Source organism: Crinia signifera, chromosome 3, assembly GCF_055691185.1.
Source record: "Crinia signifera chromosome 3, ASM5569118v1, whole genome shotgun sequence".
Lineage (NCBI taxonomy): Eukaryota > Metazoa > Chordata > Amphibia > Anura > Myobatrachidae > Crinia > Crinia signifera.
In genome coordinates, this window is record NC_139219.1 from 74736393 (window position 1) to 74761253 (window position 24861).

The 24861-nt window shown below is 39.6% G+C and overlaps 1 protein-coding gene across 6 annotated transcripts in view; it reads left to right on the forward strand.

Annotated features, from left to right (window-relative positions):
• The window catches only part of SLC8A1 (solute carrier family 8 member A1), a 503134-nt gene that overhangs the window by 459831 nt on the left and 18442 nt on the right, over window positions 1-24861 (forward strand). For all 6 annotated transcript variants that reach the window (XM_083176013.1, XM_083176011.1, XM_083176014.1 and 3 more), the window contains one exon: window positions 6058-6333. In XM_083176013.1, the coding sequence (XP_083032139.1) occupies window positions 6058-6333 (276 nt within the window). The remainder of the gene's footprint in view (window positions 1-6057; window positions 6334-24861) is intronic.

A 24861-nucleotide genomic window follows, 5' to 3' on the forward strand; every position in this document is an offset into this window, starting at 1 on the left:
CACTGTGACAGTGACACACACATAACCTGGCAGTCAACAATCAAATGCTGGGTGACTTCACATGATGGCTGTTTCATTACTGTGCTCCTTCTCCCCCTTCTCCCCACACACTCCCTCTCTTGTGACTGACAATATCTGTAATCCCCTTCAACCTCTATGTTCCCGAAAGGGCTCCCCCCTCTGCAATTCGTACTGTATTACCCTAGTACTATAATTTACTTACTACTTACCAAGAAAGGCTGTCTTCAGCCTGCGGTCTCCTTCCGGCTCCTCTAAGGAATCATTGCATCATCATTCAAATGTGTCACTGCTGGGCGGAGAGCTGCACTAGCCCTTTTTTAATAAGAAGCACACCAAGCACTGTAGGTGCTGCACAAGTTCAGGATTATAGTTTATAGCATGTTCAGTTCCATGGTGAACGCAAGTCACGCACTAGCACCCCCTCCACACTGGTGCCCACATGCTGGCCCACCCTCATTATGCCACTGCTGATAGATCCTGCTCTCAGTTCAGATAGCAGTTGTATGGGCTGTTACCTGTGATAGTTCTACTTCTGGAGCAGCCTATTTGGCCTGGCAATGAGGAAGGAAATGTGATCCACTATGGAGCACCCCACTCTGCACAGAGGACAACACAGGTTCAGTGAAGACTCATTTATGCCTCTTTTACAGAATTTACAGCTCAATTTGAACTTCACTCCCCATTTTCTGGCCCACATGAACACCAAGAAACACAGAACAGGTGCATACAGACTAGTTGTTCTACGCCACCAGGGCTCCCAGACAAAACTTTGCTTTGGGCCTGGTGGTTGAGTACTAAATCGTTTTCTGCCACCCCTATTGTTATACCACTGCCAAGAAGCTTGTAGGTTTGTCAAGACCCATTGTTGTGTGTGACAGTCGCTCTTTTGTAGACCTTCATTCTTTATAGATAATGTTAGAACACATAAAGTACATAATTGCATTTTCCCAAGATACTTAGATAAGCCTGCCCAGCAGCATAGCATTTCAAATGCTGTACTGTCTAGACAGAATAAATTTCATTATAAAGTAATGTTTTTGAACTTCAATAAATAATGACATAAAGCCCAGAGAATAACAACACTTACAGTATTGGTAACTGCATTCAGTAAATAAAGTAATAGGAACTGTGAAGTTGGTAAAAGTGGAAAATTAGGACATTTATAGGGACCAAAAATGTTATGGCTCTATTTAGAAAACTGGAAGTAAGGAACATTCTGAAACAAGGATAATCAGGTGTAATGTTCCATTCTAAAACATAAAAAATGGGAATAAATAGTGTTTATCCTCCTCATATCGCATCCTTATATCAATGAATGTAGAAGGTTCAAGTAGTCTGATTTCTCTAACAAAAATAAAGGGTCTGTGGACCAGGAGATTCAGGGACTGCTCTATGTGTTATATATTGCTAGTCACAAGTGCTACTGACCTCAAATTTATGACTTTTCAAAATAAGAATTGTTATTATGGTAGCAGATGATTCTTTGGCCTCCTTGAATCCCAGTGCCATCCTTTTCTTTGCGGTTCTGAGGAAGCTTAACTGTGAAACATGTGTGAACCTATTGACCTCTGTTACTGTGTATCTATTAATGTAAATTTACAAATGAATGAATGATTAATGCTGTATAGTTTAGGACACTAGTGTATATGTGGAGAGGACTGTACTGAGCCAGCCCAGCCAGAGTGGGACTTAGCCTGCAAATACCAACAAGTGCAGAGACTAGGTATAATCCACCTAAGTACTGAGGCCTGACTACCTACCACATAGGGTAATATACCCCATATATAATCACCAGCTAGAGTGGGACCCAACCTGCACAGATAAATAAATGCAACAATAGGTAACCCACTCTAATACTGAAGTCTGACTACCAATTATATATGTCAATGACTCAGTACGGTGCCAAATAAGGTGGTAGCAACCCACAATATAAAGGGGAACTGATCCTAATATCTCCCACTTAACGCCACTAGATGGCAGTGGAACATTGAAAATTGATCACTGAACCCAAAAACTGTATCCAAATCCTCTAGCTGAAATTAATACCAACTTAAGGACTGTACTAAATAACAACCAGTGTATGGTTCATGATACCAGTGTATATGTGGAGGGGAGTGTAGAAGCCAGCCCAGCTAGAGTGGGACCCAAACCTGCAAAGACAAACTAGTGCAGAGATTGGGTATAATCCACCTAAATACTGAGGTCTGACCACCCACCACATAGGATAACACAATCCATATACAATTACTAGCTTGAGTGGGACCTAACTTGCATGAATAAATAAATGCAAAAAACAAGTAACCCAACCAGAAACTGAAGTCCGACTATCAACCATAACAGGGTAACATAACCCATTCGGAAGTACCAGTCAGTGACTCAGTGCTGTGTAAAATAAGGTGGTAGCAATCCACAACAAAGGGTAACCGATCCTAAATACCTCCCACTCAAAGCTACCAGAGGGCAGTGGAATATTAAAAACTGATCACTGAACCCAAACTGTATCCAATCCTACAATTGGAATTAACACCAATTTAAAGATTGATAAGGACAGTATATCAACAAAGATAATAAAATAAAAATATACAAAAAATACAAAATCAAATAAAAAAGGAGAACACCTAACAATTAAAGATATATGGTGACCAACATCGAACTGAGGCACATATAGAGAGGGTGGTGGAACCCAGTGCAGCCAGAAGCAGGATACAACCTGCCAATAACAGAAAGGCTACCAACGTGTTTTATTACCAATAAAATAACTATATCCAACCACCAACCTAATACCGACTCTACCCAAGGTCGGAGAGGAAAAAGGTGCTCAAACACACAAGGAGCCAACATAACCTTTATTGAGAAGGCACCTATCACCAGGCTATAGTGTCACAATAAAATACCAAGTGACACCACCACCGTATAATTGTGAACAAAAGAGACACAATAAAGTGAATAAATAAAACTGGTACATTTGATGTCAATTTCATTTAATGATATACTGTCCTATACCCCAACCCTAGTGTCCGAGAGTAAAGGCACATGAACTGCCAACTCTGATACTGCTATACAGCAACAACAGAACACAGTAACACGTCTAGCAAACACTTTTAAACTATAACAACACACTTTCTTACTTCAAAAGTGCACAAGCACTTCACCTTATATGTATGTGTGACCTGTATGTCCAATTTTAACTTCTTATCAATTTCACAAAAAGCGGAGTGGACCCAGGCCTGTAGTTCCATATAAAAGAACACAGATACCTGGCTCTTCTCTAAATATTTTAAAATAAACCAATTAATAAAGGTTAAGTCTTAAATGATGAAATAAAACATTCTTTTTGGTGTGCATCCACCGCGCAATTTTCTTCTCTTTCTCCTTTAAACCAGTTCTCTAACAAAAATAAAGGGTCTGTGGACCAGGAGATTCAGGGACTGCTCTATGTGTTATATATTGCTAGTCACAAGTGCTACTGACCTCAAATTTATGACTTTTCAAAATAAGAATTGTTATTATGGTAGCAGATGATTCTTTGGCCTCCTTGAATCCCAGTGCCATCCTTTTCTAAATGTGAGACATTTAAGAGGAACTGCACTTTGACTGTCTTACAGTAAATATGAATCTGAACTTGAGAATGCTCTTCTGAAGGACAGCAACTGATGCTGCTATTAGTGTCAGATGTTCTGTTTTGTCTCTTGTGAATTCTTTCAATTAAAGATTTGAATTACATTACAGTCATCAAAGACAAATGCCACTGTGCCCTGTCCTGGTGCATTTGTAGATGGCACATTGCAGTCAGTGTCACTAGCTCTGCAGAGACCGTTCGAGGTCACTCGGGCTTAGCTCCTAGCAATTTTTCATTTTATGATACTTTTTTGTGATTAACTTAATTGTGACTCTCAGTGCAGATGTTGCCAGCTGCCTCTCAATCCTGATTATGACAGATTATCCCAAAAGCCCGTATACATCCTCTCATTCAATCCAACACAAGCCAAATTAATCATTCACTAAAGGGATTGCTTTTGGAGAGATTTATGCTTCAGTGCTGTATTTTATGATCTAGCAAATGGAAATGTTTTTGATTTTATGATTCTGCACCACTGAAAGTAAGAATAATATACTGTAAATGCATACATACAGTAGTTCATATGTTTTTGCCGTGTCAAAAATATAGGGAGACCTTACCTTACGTTATCATGGCTTTCTATATGCTCTCACTGCCGTCTGGAAATATATTGCCTGCATAAGTACTGATTTAAAATTTAAATGCATAAAGCGGAACTATTTGTAAATTGGAGTTTGTTCAGTTAGGATCAACACTTCTTACCTTATAACTGCCGCATGACTAGATGCAAATTTATCTAAGGTTAAAAGGGGTAAATACTGGGAACTTGGGACACCTTGGCAGGTCTCCCAAGTAGAAATTCTGGGGCACAGTGCAGGGCTGTGTATAGCAGCATTGTAGGCAAAGCAGCAGTGTTCTGGGGCCCCTAACAACCCTAACAACCTATTCACAGGAACTAATAAAAAAAATTCATTTCATGCCCTACCTGTTTTCTGCATGCTTCCAGTGCCCGGCTTTCAGCACTATGGACCATATGTATCAAGCTTCAACAAGTCATAAAGTGGAGCATACCAAGTAGTCACTCTCATGGTTAACATAAGCATAAAACACCCGTATTAAAGAAAACTAGAGGTTTTAAAGTTGCACTCAATATTATCTCAAGTGAATCTATAATAATAACTATATTTATAATACACTTGACAGTATCTGCCTATGTCATTTATAATATTTATGCTCAGGATCAAATTAAAAGAATGATGTCTTGTACTTGAAGGTTAATATTTCATTTTTGGAGGAGCTAATAGGGATTTATTTACGCTACACCAAATATTACCATATGAACCTCTTCCTGGGACACATCCAGGACAAAGACCAGCCGTGGGGCAATGCAGCTACAAAAAATTTTAAAGATGCTCACAAGTGAAACTCTTAAGAGCAAAGAACAACATAACGAAATAACTGTAGACAAATAAAATAACACAACAGTAATTTCTATTAAACCATTATGTGTAAAAATTGGTGAATACAATCACCTAATGATTCTACATATAATATAGCATTTCTGGATTATCAGCACTTTTCTGCTATTGCCTGATGCCTGGTTCCTGTTACTGGCTCATGTTCCCTTTCAGATAACTAAAACATTCTTACAGTGCTTTTTTCCTGGAACTGATATATTCAGCAAGGATTTATAAATATCTGAGATGAATATAACGTAGCATTTATTACCTATTTGCTTTAAACAACACAAATGTTCCAGTAACAGGCATTTGGAGGAAGTTTTTTAACTTGGCTACAGCCAAGTTTAATGGTTTGACTTGAGTCAGCGTTTTAAAGATTTAATACATCAAATTAAAATGATATATTTTGTTTAAAATATATAAATAAACCCTTTGCTTAGTCAGTAAATAAAGCAAACAGAAAAGTAATCACCCATATGTGAATATTTCATAGGGATTGATTGTTTTATAATCTGGCAAATAAATTGGACAGCAGTCAAGTAAATATTGTATTTGCATGCATTGCTTTCATTATCATGTAAAAATGATTTAATGTTACTGGTTAAAAACTAGTTCACAAAGTGAATTCAGTATTACAGGAGGAACTTTTATTATTATTATTATTATTATTATTATTATGCTTTATTTATATGGCGCCCCAAGGGATCTGCAGTACCAATTTACAGAGTACATAGACAAATAGGCAAAACAAGAACACACTGAGTTAAGCTGGGTACACATTGGACGATGTGTGTGTGTGTGTCCAGCGAGTTCTTCAGTGACAGGGACTTAGCGGGTGCATACACACTGATATGATTATCTTTGGCCGAGCCTTGTTACATGTTTTGAATGAGTCAAGATTGACAACTTTTTTGATATCCCATCTAAGTCACAACCTTGTTTATGATTTTATGACAATTTGCATAAACAATGACTTATAATTACCTGAGCTATTTACATATGTGTATTTTTCTTTAGGGGAAGATGATGACGATGATGAATGTGGAGAGGAAAAACTGCCATCTTGCTTTGACTACGTGATGCATTTTCTGACTGTATTCTGGAAAGTCTTTTTCGCCTTTGTACCACCAACGGAGTACTGGAATGGTTGGGCTTGCTTTATAGTGTCCATTACAATGATTGGCCTCCTGACAGCATTCATTGGGGATTTAGCTTCTCATTTTGGCTGCACTATTGGCTTAAAGGATTCTGTTACTGCTGTTGTATTTGTGGCTCTAGGAACATCGGTACCTGGTAAGTGTGCTTACTATTTTCTTACTACTGTATAAAGCAATTTTTGCTTTGTAACTTTGTACAATCTTCTATTCCAAAACTATCCCTGGTTTCTCATAATAGTATATTGTGTACATGGAGGTGATATTTTTTAATATATATTTTGATTCTTTTTGTCATCCTACATGAACCTTTTTTATCCCAAAGCACAAAATGAAATGACATTTGCAGATATAGCATAATTGGATTTGTTGAGAACCTGAAACCTTCACCTTCTGTTACATATTTTAGTATGTTACCTGGACAAGACTCAACTGTTAGGAGGAAAGAAATCAAACAGTCAAAATATATACATGTGTGTGCTCTTTTTTGTGCGGTATGTTGCAAAATGCCTTGCGGATGTTTCAGCCTGTTCCATTCCTGTACTTGAGCATTTTTGCACACATTTTGCTTAGTCACACAGCCCATGGCACGCTGGACAGGGCTATTTGGCACGCTAAGAGGGTAGGTGTTTATGGACACATTCATTCATGCCAACTCTCCCAAAATGGCTGATTTTCGGCAGTATCTTGGCCATTTACACCCCAGACACGTGCAAATCCCCTGCACCTTGCTGCAAAGTTGGACAGTCCAAGGGTGGGGATGACTGAATTTGTGCTGTGTTGCGCCATGACACCTTCGTGGTGCCCTGCTTGAATAACACCATACACCCTCTTGCAATGACATGGCTGCCCCCTCAAAGTCAGGAAATTACCAAGTATGACACATCTATGGAAACTTTTGAGAAAGCATACTTAGCTCACATGTAATCTGTAGTCAGTCAAAGATGCAGAATATGGTATAGGAATTTATTGTCTATAGACACTGGACATACACCGTACTCTGTAGCTAATGACTGAGTTTGATAGTAGCAGGTGATCTTTTAATGAAAAGGAACACAAAGCCTATAGCTTGAGAAAACTGGTGTTTTCACTAGCAAAAGGTATATGCTGTATATATCCAAGTTTTACAATTTTTGCCAATGTTGTCCCATGCCTGAGATGAGATTTGCAGAACCTAAACACATAACTAGATTTCCTCTCTAAATTTCCTAAAGCTACTAAAAATGAAAAGAGGTTTTCCATAGCAACCAATAAGATTCTGTCTTTCATTTTATAGGATACAATAGAGAAATGATAGACAGGATCTGATTAGTTGAAAGTCCTCTTTTAATTTTTAGAAGCTTTAATAAATGTACCGCTTTGTGTGGTTAAGTCTATTTAACAATAATTATGGTGATACAAAAACTGCCCCAATTCTTATTCCACTGTTGTTTCCATCTCAGAATGGTACACAACCGAGCATTATAGAAAAATGCTTTATTTGAATAAAGCATTTTTTTTTTAGATATGAAAAATATTTCATCTAGTCTGCTAATGCAGAGGCAGCTATAGGTAATATTCTACAGCCATGAGAACCAGCAAAGCAAAGTTATCACATACATTTAAGCCTCAGATGGGTTATGTGATAGTTACAACAGAATGGTATCACCCAGCAAACATTTTACCATGGGCATTGGGTCGCAGTATAAAGCTGCAGGAGAGATATACATACAGTGATGGGCCACACACACACACACGGGGCAATTACAGCCCCATTTCTAAGTGATCTATCTAGGTTGCTTAGAAATTAAGCATGTATAGCTTTGTGTGTATGACCCCCAAGCGACAGCGATGTGCGGTCCAACGCGACGCTATCCTCTGACTAGATTTTGACTAGATTTATACTGCATGCAGTATAAATCTAGCCATCGCCAGTGTTCTCTCAATTGAGAACACTGGTCGTGACAGATCGCTCAGCACACATTGCTTGTGCATCGCTGTGTGCTGAGCGATCTGTGCTTAACTAGATTGCTCAGCACAAAGGCACAATCACCCATGTGTACAGGGCATTAGCGGGCCAGCGCCACCACTAGGCAGCTTTAGGCATTTGCCTAGGGCACCGGCCACTGGAGGGCAGAAGTTGAGAGCAGGTCTCCCCCCTGGATGGAGGTGAGCGGCGCCAACTACACCCCCCCCCTGGAGTGTGACCCGCTACATTACCCCACTACCCCCCTTCCCCCCCCCCCCCCCCCCATGGAGCATCGCATCACCCGGCAGCATCACCACCACCCGTGTGGCAATGCTGGGCTCCCCCGTGCGCCTGGGGCGGCCCTGGGCATTAGCGTGTTAATGGTACAAGTTCCCTAGTATATTTATAGGGTACTTTTGGGTATGCATTCACTGCATGCACATAACAATGGTTGTAATTGTAGTAAAGCTCCTTTGTTTTTCTGCTTTTTTCGGTACTCAAATACAGTTCTAATATGCTACCAAGTTAAATCATTATATTTGCCATAGGGTAAATATGAAAATCACCAGGTTAAAAATGGAGCATAGTCAAAACAGGATTCCCACATAAACTTAAGCTGTCCATTAGTGTAAAATTTGGCCTCGACTCCTACAGAAATCTCCTATTGAAAATGGTTAAAGATATTATTCTGAAATAGAATACAAAGTTGTAATAAGCAATATAATATAATGTGTGTATACAGTAGTAGATATATAATTCCTGTTAGGAGGGTATGAACAGCTTAAGAAAAACAAAATCCTGACTTAGCATTATTCAATATTCATGATAAATGTCAAATCACCAACTAGCGCTTTTAATGCTCTTGTATTTTTAAAGCAGGTCATAGGAAAAATATTAAAGTATCCAAGCACATAAAACATGCATCTGTTTTCATCATCAGCTCTGAGTTCGGCAGGAGATTGAATTTTCCTCATCCGATAAATTATTCACCATACTGATTTAACGTTATAAACATCTTAATAGACTTCCTCTTATACCAGTTTTCCAATTGCCAGCCTATGGCTAAAGCTTCAAGAGTTTACTTGTGAAGTGTTAATCTCAGGCTGGGTTAATTCAAGAAAATATCATTATAGCACATATTATTGTTACTTCTTTAATTACTAATTACAATGTCAGCCTTATTATTTTATATTTATTAGTGTCCATTAAGGACAGTATTGTTAAAGGGCCTATAAAAAGAAACATATATTAAAGGGTTTTTCTAGTTTCTTTATGTTCTACAATAAATTCTCTGTATATAATATATATTTCAATGTAAAATCTCTTTAAGATGAGAATAATTGGTATATACTGACATTTCTTAGGATATTAGATGATGAACAAGACGTCATTTATTTCAGATTAGTTTGCAGATGTTTCTAATACCCCTTTCACGCCGCAACTAATTACTGGGTACAAGCCGGTTTCTTGCCGGCATGACCCGGTAATTAGTGCAGTGTGAAAGGGGTTACCGTGTCCCGTAAACTGGTAGCAGTGCGGTGTGAACGGATTCCCATTTACACTATGGAGGAGGCAGAATTTTGAGCAGCGTTGATGACTTGCCAACTCCCCGCCGCGCCCCTGGATAGCATCAATAATAATGCCCGCTAGCTGAGGGGATGTGAACATCCCAAAATGCAGGGTCACGCTGGGACTGAACTGTTTCAAAGTCCTGGTTCGACCCTGCATTTTGCGATGTGAAAGCAGTATTAGATGCTGAATGTGAGACCAAAAATGATCAACATAACCAAAAATGATCCAGTACACACTGAAGATCTGTTGACAGGGACAAATCGCAATGGGTGCATGCGGTAATGTGTCAGCTGCTGTCGTGGTTCCACATGTGCTCGAATGGTCATCTTCTTGTCAATATGACCACTGTGTCTTGCCAGCATTACGCTGTGTTGGAAATAGGGAGGGATATGGAGTTGAAAAATAACATAAGTCACAGTCCTCTGGCTGCTTAATTTCAGGTAATTATGACTTGGCAGATAGCGCAAGCCACTAAGGAGATTTTTGTTGCATGCCTTGCATTCAGATAGAAATGGTAATGACCCTCATTTCATTATATTATTCTTTCCATGACTACTTTTTAGCTATTTTAGTGCAGAACTTTTCAACTTTATAAATCTTTAAACAACTGCCATTAACTTAGTTTACTGCAGTGTTTGTCTAGGCAGCGATTTTAGTTAAATGCTTTTTAGAATGTAAGCTCTCACGAGCAGGGCCCTCTCTCCTCATGTGCCTTTCTTAGAATATAAAAACCACTGCCACCCTGATGATTGCTTCAGTATCCTGTCCCCTGATGCAACTATCCATATTATCCATGTTCTTGTCCAAAACTGTCTGTGTTTTTGCTCAAAACTATGCTTTGTAAAGCGCTGCGTAATATGTGTGCGCTATATAAGAAACTGTTAATAAATAAACAAATAAATGCTGTCATCTAAAAAGATTAAGACTACAGAGAATATTGCAACCAATCAATGATTTATCTATTAATTCACAATAAACCACCTAATATTTTTTAATAGAATAATTGGTACTTGTGTACTAGCACGGTGCCCACGATATTTGGTCGCAGGACATATAATCGCATCGCATGCCATACACCTGATGCACTGCGATGCGATTTAAAATTGTATAAGCCCCCTATACAATGTTTAATTGTATAAGCACCCTAATGGGGGCTTACAATGTTAAATGCACCCCCACGCCACCCCCACTATGAACGTGAACCCGAAGTGCGGCGAGCGCAGCGAGCCCGCGAGGGGCGGTGGTACGCGTCCTACGACCTTTTCATACCCCCACTATCCACGTCGGTGTGGAGTTGATTTTATATAGTGTGGCGAGCCACCGAGCCCGGAGCGTGGCAAGCGCAGCGAGCCCCGTGCGGGGATGCATATTACTTTACATGTATTCCGCGTCCCCTCGCGGGGCACGCTGCGCTCTCCACGCTTCGGGCTCGGTGTCTCGCTGCACTCGCCACACTATATAAAATCAACTCCACGCCGACGTGGATAGTGGGGGTATGAAAAGGTCATAGGACGCGTACCGCCACCCCTCAAGGGCTCGCTACGCTCGCCACACTTCCGGTTAATAGTGGGGGTGGCGTGGGGGTGCATTTAACATTGTAAGCCCCCATTAAAGTGCTTATACAATTTTAAATCGCATACCATTGTATATACGATACAATGGCATACAATGCCATACAATTCGATTTCTCACGATAATACAAACCAGAAAACATGTCAGTTTTTGGACCAACCACAATTCGAGTTTTCTGTTGCGATTTGACTGTTTTGAAAGGACGTCACCCATTGGCCTATGACCTATGACTGATACCTCATACATCCTATGTAAACCCCTGAGCCACCATGTTATATTTGAGAAGTAGTGGGGAGTGCGTGAGAGAAGGAGCTGATGAGAGAGACAGAGATAGATTTTATTGCCTAAAATGTCTGCTAGGACCATTTAACAGCAGAGGAGGATAGTGGAGGAGGGTGAGGTAGATGTATGCTAGGAAGTAAGTGACATATTTAAAAAAAAATATGCATACAGCTAATTACAGCTGCTACATTAAAAAACATGTTTTAGAAACTATTAAATAGAACATACCAAGTAGCCAGCCTGCCATGTTTCCTTCCTCAAACGAGTGGCGCAGGATATAGGAATCATAGCAAAACCTTGGGTAACCTGCAACCGCACTGAGAATACATAGATAGGCATTGCATACCACCTGCACATTAAGGACGTGGTAGCCATGTCTATTTACATAGACATTGCTCCTCAAGTGTTGTGATTTGGGGCCTAACCATGTGCACTGCAGGTGGGGCAGATGTAACATGTGCAGGAAGAGTTAGATTTGGGTGGGGTGTGTTCAGACTGAAATCTACATTGCAGTGTAAAAATATAGCAGCCAGTATTTCCTCTGCACAGAAACAAAATAACTCACTCAAATGTAACTCTTTCTGCACATGTTACATCTGCCCCACCTGCAGTGCACATGGTTTTATCCATTAAAGAAGGAGTTTGCTTTTTCATATCAAGCAGAATCAGCCCCTTGATCTCAATGTGGTGCAATCTATAGCTCCCAGCGCATTAGGAAATGATGGGAGCCTATTGAAAGCCACCACCAGGTCATGTTACTCTGACTCGCAACTGGGGAATGAGATATATGTACAGGTGGAGCCGCTCTCATTACAGCGGCTACCAGGGGTGTCCTTGATGATTATGGGGTTCAGCTGTGCTAAACGGTGCATTTGTTTAAAATCCAATTATGCTACATGCACACAGAAGAAACAGTGTGGATGTGATAGATGATAGGTGATGTCAGAGTTAATTATGGGGTTTAGCTATCTTAAAATGTCACTTAGGATATGCTGTCTGTATTATTACGTGAAACTCGCCTATCTGAACCTGGTCTAATATTTTTTAGATTTTTTTAGTAAGCCTTCGGGAGCAAATTACTAACTCGCATTGCAATACATTGCCCGAGATCAATCTTTTGCATTGGAAAACATCTGGAAGTGAAATTGCAACTTTAATAGCATGTGTACTCTATTACATTTGCAAGATTCCCAAAGCATGCGATTAAACAGTTAAACTTGCGATTTGAAACACATAGCAGTCCATTACATGGGACCCTATATGTATTTCTCCCGCTAGGATGTGGGCAATGTAACCTATGTGTTTTAAAATAGAGCATGGCCAGCCAAGGAGTGGGGCGTAGCCTGTTCTGCATAACTGTTGGGGAATACCCATCACTTACAGAGGTTTTGGGCTTCCCCCAAGCTCTTTCTCAATGTGAATAGAGCCCTTTCCAAAATCTCACCAGATCACACTTTTTCAATTTGCAATTTTTTGCCTGAAATTGCATATTTAATGAGATGCGAATTTGCTGTAAAAAAAGTGTGATAATGTGTGATTTTTAGTCATGAAAATGTGCGATTTTGAGGACGTGTGCGATTTTGTATTTTAAAAAAACGTCCGCCGTCCTGAGCATAACCAGCACCAGGCTCAAAGAGCCGGTCCTGGTTTCATAAAATCATGGGCCAAAACAAATAGGGGTCCCCTTGATTCTATAAAACCAGCACCAGACTCAAGGGCCGGTCCTGATTCCCAAAGTACGAGGGACAAAATGAGTAGGGGTCCCTGTATTTCAAGAACCACAAGTCCCAGCATGCGGGGCACTAAAGAGCCTGCTGGGACTTTAAAAATACACACACACACCAGAGAAATAAAACTTTATTCATCCAGATAATTACCTATGTTGATAGTAGTTGGGTCCCCTTGTCCAGAACAATTAATTTGGGGTACCTGTTGAAGTAAACATACAGCTGCCTTTGGTACTTTTCTGGGACCCCTGTAACGCTGTAGCCACAAGCCGGTCTTCTGTTTACATCTGGGCTCAGAAAGTACCAACCTGTGCAAAATAATTTCCCCCTTTCCCCTTCGCCTCGATTATTCTACATCTGTGCTCCACCCACAGACTGGGAGTTAGGCCCGCCCACCAGCCATTTCCCTGATCAAGATTGGCTGGTGGGCGGGCCTAACTTCCAGTCTGTGGGCTGGAATACTGGACTGGCAGGCAGCTTGGGAGCTGCACCCCAGCAGATGCCCATTGGGAGGATTGAGAATGACGTTTTTTCTCTCTCTCTCACTCTCTCTCTCTCTCTCTCTCTCTCTCTCTCTCTCTCTCTCTCTCAAGCCTTACACTGTGCTGCATTTTATTAACTGAATATTGGTTGTTTTAAACTTCCCCAAGCAGAGCCAAAGTCGTGTGAAGGTTATATGGATGAATGCTTTCATGTCTTCTTGTATTAGAATGTACTTTATCATTAAGACAGGTAAAGAGCTTCCCATCTCTGCTGTCATTCTGTCCTCGTGTCTCCCACCTGCGTTTCTTGGCATCGCCAGTTTTATTCTTTTTTCCCCCAGTATATTGTATTATAGGTATAAAGTCTAACATCATATTATATGCAGCAAACATTACATTGTGTTTGAAAGTCAAAGTACAGTTGCAAACATTAATGTTGTATTGTTTGTGTATTGGTCATAGGTGGGAGACAGGCACAGTAAAAATGACAAATACAATCTTCTGCATTTAATGCATCACTGGACACAGTATCATTTACATGCAAATAAAATTGCCATTTTAGCACTTATCTGGACTTCTATGGTAATTTGCTACCTTCTACTGTAAACCACATGTGTTAAATTTTTCATGGTAAAATATAAGATCTAAGGGACATACAGTAATCATTTATAATCCATACAATCTGCCCATTTCTCAGACACTTCACAAACTTAAATGACATCTATTGCTTTATGATTTTGGCTTCCTTCAGCATAACTCATCAAAGTCTCTACATAATGGAGGCAGCGTTATGTATTTTCTTGTTATTACATATACCCATCAGCTGTACCATTAACACCACGTGTCTTATATTGTGCCACAAAAATAGCTCTGACCCAACGACGCATAGAATCCACAAAAACTCTAATGGTGTCCTGTGGTATCTGGCACCCTGATGTTAGCAACATATCTTTTAAGTGGGATAAGTTCACTAGACAGACAAGCATTAGGTCGACAAGCAGTAGGTTGACACCACAAGGTCGACATGACAGAAGGTCAACATGGGGTTAGGTTGACAGGGTCATTAGGTCGACAGGGTCATTAGGCCGACATGGGGAAGGCCGATAGTCAAAAGGTCGACATGGGGTTTTTCACTGTTTTTTTTTTTTTGAGCCGACATGTGCCAACAGGCAGTATTTCATGCCCTACCATCCACTAGGGTGTGGTGGGAGAATAAAATAGTGTGCCCAAAGTATGTCGAGCACAGAGAGCCATGCGAGGGGGCGCGGTTCTACATTTCAGTGTCCATGTTGATTGTGTCGAAATTTGGGACACAAAAATTGTGAAAAACCCCATGTCGACCTTCCCCATGTCGACCTAATGACCCTATCGACCTAACCCCATGTCGACCTTCTGTCATGTCGACCTCGATGCATGTCGACCTTGTGGTGTTGAACTAATGCTTGTCGAACTAATTGATGTCTATCCAATGATCCATACCCCTTTTAAGTCTTGTGATTTGATGCTCGATTGGATTGAGATCTGGGGGATTTGGAAGCCAAGTCAATACTTTAAACTCTTTGTTATGTTCCTCAAATTGTTTCTAAAGATTTCTGCTGTCTGTCAGATTGTATTATCCTCCCGAAAGAGGCCACTGCCGTCAGAAGATATTGATGCTATGAAGAGGTGTACTTGGTCTGAGATAATGTTTAAGTATATTTCTGTCCAGTTACACCAAACAGCCTCTCTCAACGCACGAGGTTCTGTGTCACTCGGCTTTCATGAGCATCTTCTCATTTGAATAAGGCTGTGTACACATTAGAGGATATGCTCTATGAACGGTATCCTTCACAGGTTCCCTTGAATTTCCCGGAGCTCCCGGACAAAAGATATATTTTGTAAAAACTGAAAAATTTCACAAAATATATTTTCAAAGATTGTTTGGTGGCCACATTCAGGATTATAGCTGTCATTGCTGATAAAGTCAGGATTATACTGCATGTATAGACTGTTGTTAACGACTCACAGGAGCACACACTGTTAATAATATTGTGCGTATACACTAGAAAATATTGTTAATGATATTGTTTAGTGCCTATTACTCAGTCTCTCATCTTCAATTCCCCTGGTGTGCCACGTCTTGTGTATTCTGCATTTTTAGTGACAGCTGTCCATGTCAGTTTTCACCTCATCTATAAATTGTCTGCATGTCCCCGAATCCCTAAGCTACTCCAACATGATTTCTCCTAAAGCTAACCCAGAGCTCCAAAACCTAAACAGTGTAGCCCAAGCTCTGGTTCCTGGTGAATACCAGTGCCCCATTATACTCTTCTGCAACCAATAACCATCGCTACCAATAGGATTAAGGTGGCATATACAATTTCCCTCCTAACTAATGAAACGTGCCAGAGCATTCCCTCTTTGGGAAAAACTGATCCTATTCTACAATATTATAGCAATTTTTTTGCCTCTTTCCTTAGGATATTGAATTCAAGCATCCACCTCTACATCCAACAACCATTTCATCCTGCAGGACTCTCATACATACAGAACATGATCCAATTCCCTACTCTATTTACAAAGTTGCAAATGAACCATAAAGTTCTAATTACTGTCTTATGGCACTGCCAGTCAGACACAATAAAGGATAAATTGGCTGCTTATTAATTACCTACTTCCTTTCACAATCTGAATATCTTATACACTATGGTAGACCTAAGCCTTTTGGGAAAGGTCTGAGGAGAAGCGCAGGGTAGACTGAATTACAATCAATCAGACCTGCTATTTTCAGACACCAACTTCAATTTTCAGAGAACCATGATGTTGGGATTTCACATTATTTCCGTAGAAAATATTTTTTTTATAGTCAGTCACACTTTTATAGTTGCTTTAAGAGAGCAGTCCCTCTCTGGTCTGCACTTTCTGTTGTCCCAAATGGCGGAATTTTTACTTCCTTATCAAATCTTCAACTGCCCTATTGATACGGTTTGAAGGAAGATGTCTCTCTCTCAGAGACTCATGCAACATCACATTATTGTGCCATAAAACATTCAGGGGCTTCATTTGTCCATTTTTATTCTTTGCCGTTAGTAGAGTTATTTGACCAGATCACACACATTTGGGGCAAAATGTAATAGGGCATGATAATCAGAAAGTGAGAGATCCTGGGAGAGTTTTCCCATTTTATTAAAGTGGCAATCATTTAACAGAAAAACCAGGTTGATTTTGCCATTAAATTGATCACTCACTTTCTGACTCTCACACCTGTATTACATTTGGCCCTTGGTCTTCAAAGTACATTTAGTGAAAGGCATCCGAAGTGGTATTGAGTGAAAGACACCCTTAAATACACAGGACAGGCATTACAAATATTTACTTCTGCCCTTCAATCTTTGTCACATCCTGGCAATATTTCAGTCATTTGTGATCTAAATTTTCCAAGACCCTTTTTTATCACACTATTGTCTTGATGACCTGAAACACAAACTTTATGGGTAATTATGTGTTTGAGCAGTAAGATTGTCTGTTTGAGCAGGATAAGATGTCCTTCCTCAGTTTTATATCTGACTCTGGCCCCCAGGTGGACTCAGTGAAAGAGCGAGTGTTTATAAAATGGCCTCAACCCACAGATTTGAAATCCCTAAGCTCAATTGTTTGTCACTACCTTTCTATTTGGAAGAGATATGATGTATAGCAGTATGTAGTAAATGTGCTTGCAGAAGCTCTGCATACCATAGCCACTGTGGTGAACCCAAACCTCTCATTGGCTTCTTTAACGGGAGTATGGGGTGGACTGAAGCCTAATATATGTCCCAGGTTCTGTACAGCAGCTCTCATATTCAGTGCGCTGCTGATCTGGATACACTACCAGCACATATATTTACACATGTATGTTTATATGTGCTTATATCGCCCCTCCTGCTCTAGGTAATCAACACTTCAGCAGCTGCTGGAGTTATTTACTGGATGGTGCTTGTATCCAAGTGACCATCACAAAATGATTTTATATTTACTGTACAAGCAGCACATTTTCTCAACCCACACCTAGCCCACAGGCCTTTGGGTTTTTCTTGCTATATATGTGAGACTCTCTATGTAACACATTTACTGATTCTAAATGCCTACTATCTACTGCACTTCCTTGACCTCTGCCTCTGTTCCTTCTTGTGGAAACAACCTTCATTGCCTCAAAGTTTTATAATAAACTTTTCCAGTGGGCACATTGTTCCCATTTTGAAGGTCACGTTGGGGTATTCAAGACTTGAACATATTTCTCAAAGCTATTTCCTTCTGTCAGGATTTAGAAGAGTTTATTGCTGCCTGCATAAAGTGGGCTCATCATAAAACCATGAAGTCTTATTATCTCCTTTCTCCATTCCAAGCAATCCTTGGGTACATACAGTACTGTATGGCTGTGGGCTTTGTCACTTAACTTTCTGCTTGCTGTAAATAAATGAACATATGGGTGGTAGCGGATTGCATCTGCTTTCACCCTAGCCAAACTTTTCAGTAAATACATTTTCCATCTGCATTGAGGTAGTTTCAGACTGGGGAGTTCGTTGAAAGTTCTTCAGATTTTAAAAGCCATAACTAGGGTTGTGCAGAGCTGTTACTGATCTACAGACTTGCTTCAGGCTAGCCTTCTGGCACCCTGCAGCCAGGATTGCTGCTGCAATCTGGGCATCCCCCCTTCTCCCTCTACAGCAGGACCCTCAGGCCAGTCTTGCACTTCCATTGCTAGCTTAATTGCCCTCTCTGTACATAGTCATGACAATATGCAATCAGTGAAGGGGCAGCGCAGGTCAATATTTTCTTTCAGCTGAGACAGTTGGGCTGAACTTATTCGTAGAGTTGAGTTTACCCATTATAATCATTAGCAGAAATCATGTCCATGACCTTTCTTCATCGTCACTGGTGCCAGCCCTTGTGTTCCCCAATGATCATCTCTATCTGCTGCCAGCAACTAAATGCCCACTCTAAGACTTTTCTAAGGTTTAGGATGAAGTCAACAGGAATCTTAAATAATCTTCTGGCCACTACAAGCTCTCCACAGCTAAGAAGCGCCAGGTGATTCTTAACTTAAAAGTAGTAGACATGGTCTGGCTATCCTCCAACTGCTGTGGAAGTTAATAGTAGCCATGCTACAATAGCAACGATCACATCACATTACAGGGTTTGTTCTAACAATTTCTATTATTATATCAACAATATAATATTCAGGCATGTGTTTACTGTTATTATGGTAGCAGTACTTCAGAAAATGATACTGTTTAAATATACCACTCTTTCAGTAATGAATGTTTATTAACTGCCTTGTATACATTTTAGACTAATATTTGTATAGAACTTATCAGCTGTTCTTTGGACTATAAAGTAATAAATTGTAAAGGTGTTCTCCACGGATGATAACTGTTTTCATATAACAGTTAAAATGTTTTACTGGAACTAACAAATTGGGTGGTTTGTGTTCAAACGTGTCCGCCGCCAGCATGACCTAATAGGTTGGCAGTTCAATTCTGAGTCAGCCAGGAAATAATAATAAATATGAGACATCTTTATATTCTGTGCTTCAAGCTCTCAAGTCTATTACGGAGCAGAATGCCATGGGAAACACTTTAATGACGTTTTAAGGCCAAAACCTAAAATCTGCTAGCATTTAAGCCGAGTGGATCCCCAATGAGTTAATTATCTTTCGGAGATAGTATATAACTATCAGCAATCACAGAGCATATGTTAAGCAGTAGGAAATTGGGCCAACACGTTCAAATAGCTTTGACATCTGAAGCTGAAATTTACGAGATTAAGCCTAGAGTCTGCTGTCTGTAAGTCTGTGCAAATATGGGAAAGGTATTTATCTGCCCACCAGTTAAAACTCCAATAAATAAGGCCTGGGATTACTTGGTAAACACTGCTGCTTATTCAACTCATTATTTAATACCTCAAAAAGAATTGCAAAGTAAAATGTTGGCTATATATAGTATATTTACACTAAGCCATTTATGTGGACAAAAAGTAATTGAATGATCTCATAAGGCATATTGTAAAATTTGATACAAGACATTTAAAGTGTGCCTTAATATTTTCTTTGATGAAGCTTCCAAAATGCTTTCCAGACATAAAAATAAAAGTTCTTTGTGAAACGGCCAATGTCCGAAACATCGCTAAAAGGGTCAAAATATTCCCCACGTCAGCAGTTAGGTGAGCACCACAGCTTTAACACAATGGGGGAAATTTACTAAGATGTGTATTCTATTTCACATGTGATGTTGCTATGGGCAACCAATCAGATCTACTATCTTCTAGAGGGTGTTAAATTAATAAGAAGTAGTTTCTGATTGGTTTCCCATAGCAATATCTCATGTGAAGTAGAATACACATCTTAGTAAATTTCACCCAATATGTAGCACACAGTAAAATAAATGATGCAAATGGTCTAGGGTGAGACACATTGAAATAAAGATGGATGACATTTTTTGAACCGTTCACCAAAATATTAGCCTTGTTTCACATTTTTATGTTTTTGCCACTTTTCACTGTTGAAAATGATCTTTATGAAATCATTAATTACCATGCACAGTGCAGTGCGTAATTAAACAATTTGAAACATTGACTACAGTACTTTTAGAATTTGTAGCATGTTCCCATTCCACATTGGTGGCAGAGCCTTGCGAGGGGATGCAGTACACTTAGATGGTGTCCATGTCAACTATGTCGACATATGGGACAAAAAATGTGAAAAACCCACGTCAACCCTTTGACTGTCGACCTTCCCATTGTAGACCTAATGCTTGTGTTGACCTTCCTACCCTGTCAAACTTAGCCAGGTCGACTTATTTCAGGTGTTGACCTAAGCCCTGTCAACCTTCAGTGTTTGACCTAATCTAATATATTTCGACCTTCACTGAGTTGACCCTATGACCCATACCCGTTTAGTAAGGGGCTGTTATATTGAATAGTAGCCCAAGGGTTTCTTTGGTCTGCAAAGATGAGTTATATCTATTTTTAGGGTTAGCGTCACCTGCGCCACAGGCAGAAGTCTTAACAGCTGAGCTGTTCAGGGTACTCAAGGACTGATGTTGGAAACACTGATCTAAGGGGTGATTCAAGTTGGCTCGGTAAGCAGTGAAAATCGCTGCTTACCAAGTGCTGAATGCCACCCCGCTGAATGCCCACCCCCTGCTTGCCGCCAAATCCTATGGTCCTATGGTATGAATGCCTTGGTGACTGTAATAGTCGCCAAAGGCGTTCGTACAGCGGCCCTGGAGTGAATATGCCGGGGACAGATTGAACTACAATCAGGCCCTAAAACTATCCCAGTTGTACAGAATAAGAATACATACAAAGAGAGGCACTGTGCATTTAAACTACTAGCACATACATTGTAATATACAGAGCTTTAAATACTTGGACTTCCCTCACTTTTAAAGACTATTTAACTTTCCCAGTGTTAGTTTTGCAGCCTAGATTGCACACTTGATTCTGAGTGGCAAGAATCTCTATGCATGGTGCCAACAGCACATGCACAGATGCAGATTTGCACCTTTGCCTATGTATGTGCTAATCCAAGCCATGAAGAACTTGCCCAAATCCTTATTTTCTTTAAAATATGGTATTTTGGGGAGGGAATTGGCAGCAACAATAAAATTGCTTGTAGCAACCCTGAGCTCTGGGTGTATTGTATACATGTATCAAAAGGTCAGTGTGATTCTTAGTCAAGTAGGCGGAGGAGAATTCTGTATCTGATGGATCTGTTTTAAGTAGCATGGGGCCAATATTAATCAATAGTACAGCTCATATTACACTTATGTAGAAATCTGGCTTCCATGGCTACCAGCAGACACTTTGTGTGTTTTTGCATATTCTTTTTTATTTATCATAGCACTATAAACATGCGTTACAATATTTTTAATCTGTTTCCATAGAGCCATTATTGCTGGCCAATGTCTGTCATTGACTTATGTGTTGTGTTTAAAAACATTTTAAATTAACTGGTTATTATGCTGCCTCTGATATTTGTAGTGGCAAAGTGTAGCAGGGGCAGTATAAAGTTATTTACATTTGAAAATAATGAAAGCCCTTAATGTATGTGTACTACTTTGCGTATTTTCCATACTGATAGGCTATCCCAAGTTTTTGTCTTAGCTCCAATTCTTCTACTTGGAAAAGGAAATCTTGAATAGATGGTTAACTCTTAGTATTTTCCAAGCAGTTTCTGAATAGATAATTCGATCCAGGTATATGCCAATCAGTTCCAGAATAGCTGATTCAGTACCAGCATTTGAACAACCCTGAAGTTCCTGTACCACTACATACTCCTACATCTCTAGATATTGATCTATCTCATCTGTGTAATTTCTTTCTTTCTCACCTCCTCAAGTCTGCATGAAAATAACTTTTCCATTTCTGCCCCAGCATCACTTATCCTGTTCCTGCTACCACATCTGGTCCTAATTCACAAAAAAATACTTCCATGACAAATGAGACCTGAAAGAACTGGGAAGCTATAGGGCAACCTCACAGTCCTGTGTCTAGACCTGAATCTCTATTCCAAGATTATAACTATGAGATGGGGCTAATTGTAGCAAAGTATTTGGTATAGAGTAGCAACTATTTTAAGAAAAAGTGTCATCGCACAGTTAAGTCGCGAAGTCCTCAGTGGAAAAAACTCATGACCTCATTAGACCTCCCAACATGACCCATTCCAGGAGGGACCGAGGGGCAGATTTATTAAGCTCGGTGAAGTGATAAAGTGTCTGCATTTTATCACTGGCCAATCAGCTCCTAACTGTGAAGTTACAGGCTTGGTTTGAAAAATGACAGGTAGGAGCTGATTGGCCGGTGATAAAAACCTAATACTTTATCACTTCACCGAGCTTAATAAATATACCCCACAATGCTTTGTTTCTGGACTTCCCTCTTAATTTATGATTGCCATCACCTGTGTTAAACAGGTTGATTGATAAGAAAGGTGTACCACCACAGGTAATAGCAATCAAAAATGAAGAGGGAAGTCCAGGAACAGAGCATTCTATCCCTCCTGGAAAGGGTCATGTTGGGAGGTATGATAGACTGAGTCCCCGATTCTCCTCTGTATTCCTTGTTAACCCAACTCATGTCTCACATTCCACATTCATCAAACACATTCAGAATGCTGCAAAATGTCCAATCATCTTGCACTGGAAGGAGTCTACACTCCTTACTCTCTCTGCTACTGTTTATACAGACCAACATTACCTCTCCCTCCCCCTAACCACCTTATTTCCCTTTCTTGTTGGGCACTCCTTCAATTTTTATGAATCCTGTTTGATTATTTAATTATTTGATTGTTTATTACTCACAGTGTATGCTTTGTCTACACATTTAATTGCTCTTTATTGTTTCAATGTTTAAAATCCCTATTAGCTTTACCAAATGTTTAATTAAAATATTGTTTCTAATATCTAATACAGTTATCAATACATTATTCGTGATGGTGAGAAGAATGGTTGCTAATGTCCACATTATTAGAACTTACTGGGTTATCTTGAATAAAGGATTACTTTTTATTAGGAAAACACACTTACCAGTAAGGAGTAAAGGTGCCCATACACGTTACAATTATTGTATGCAATTTGGACTAGATCGCATAGCATTGCATACATTTTGCAATGCGATGAGATGCAATCTAGTACAAATTGCATACAATAATTGTGCCGTGTATGGGCACCTTTAGGATTTCCTTCCAATACAATCTGGACTCTGACTTTATGGAATGAGGATTTTCTACACCTTGAGTATATGTGTTTCACTTAAGGGTGTGACCTGTAATTAGGGATTTGTGTGGTGTCATTACCTTGATTAGCTCCTGTATAAAACAGTATATTAATTGAAATATTTAGAACATTACTGTAGTACGACATATGGGCCAAGTGAAAGCAATAGTTGGCTTTTGGCAACATTCAATATATGAACTATAAATGCAATAATAAAAAAAAGAAATAATCGACAATATCCTCCAGCTAACTGCATATTCCAAAAAGTATAATACAAGTAATAATAATTTAAGGAAAAAGTATAAAGCAACTGAAAGGTGTATTCATATGCAGCCTTCATAGATGACAAAGAGACTAAACTTGTAAAGCTGTTTTTATCATAAGCATGTATTTCATATTAGATTTAATTTAGAGCAAATAAGTGGAAAATGCAGTGGCTGGAGAGTGTATGAAATCAGGCGAAACAGCAGATGAGCCCTTCCCCATGAAAATACATATTCAGTCTGGTTGTACCATGGAAAGCAGCATGATTCCTGAAGTAAACATCAAAATACAGCACAATTATACGGTTTGCCTTTCCACATACTGTAGCATAAAGAAAACCTGTGGGGAAATATATTACTGGGTTAGGAAAAGAACAAAGCAAACTCAAATTTGCCTTTGAAGTTTGAGTGTGTTAGAAAAAGGCAAGTGAACATATGTACCGAGTATGTTATATAACAATAATAAATGCATTCTCACCCTGTAATGTTAAATAGGGTTTACTTTTATAGACAATTGGGAAAAAGAGATATAATGTGAACCTACAGTATGTGGGTTCATACATTAAGAGGCTTTACGCCATCAATAGATACTATGTACAGTATAATTAAATGCTGCATTCATTGGCAAAGATGGGATGCCCACTCAGACTAGTTAGTTACAAACAAGTTCACAGCTTCCAATTTATACAAATATAAATCATTATTATATAAATATTACATAATTATGTTGATAATACAAGGACAAAGGACAGAGGGCACTGCATGTAAAGTCTAACATCTTAGAGGAGCTTGACATGGACACATAAACAGAAAGTAGAGCACTGTTGAGAATTACAGAGGCATTAGAAGGAGTGATGGTAAGATTAAATTAAGACATGCATTTTGAAGGCTCATAGTGAAGGTTGGGAGGCTGGCAGAGTGTCTGATAGAGTGAAGTAGGGTATTCATGAGGGATTGGCACAAAACAGAGAATGGGAGAAAACCTTGAGCCACTTTTGAAAGGATCAGGGAGAAGGAGAGGCGGTAGTTGTTGGCAAAGGGAAGTAGGTGGAAGGGTGTGTGTGTGTGTGTGTGTGTGTGTGTGTGTGTG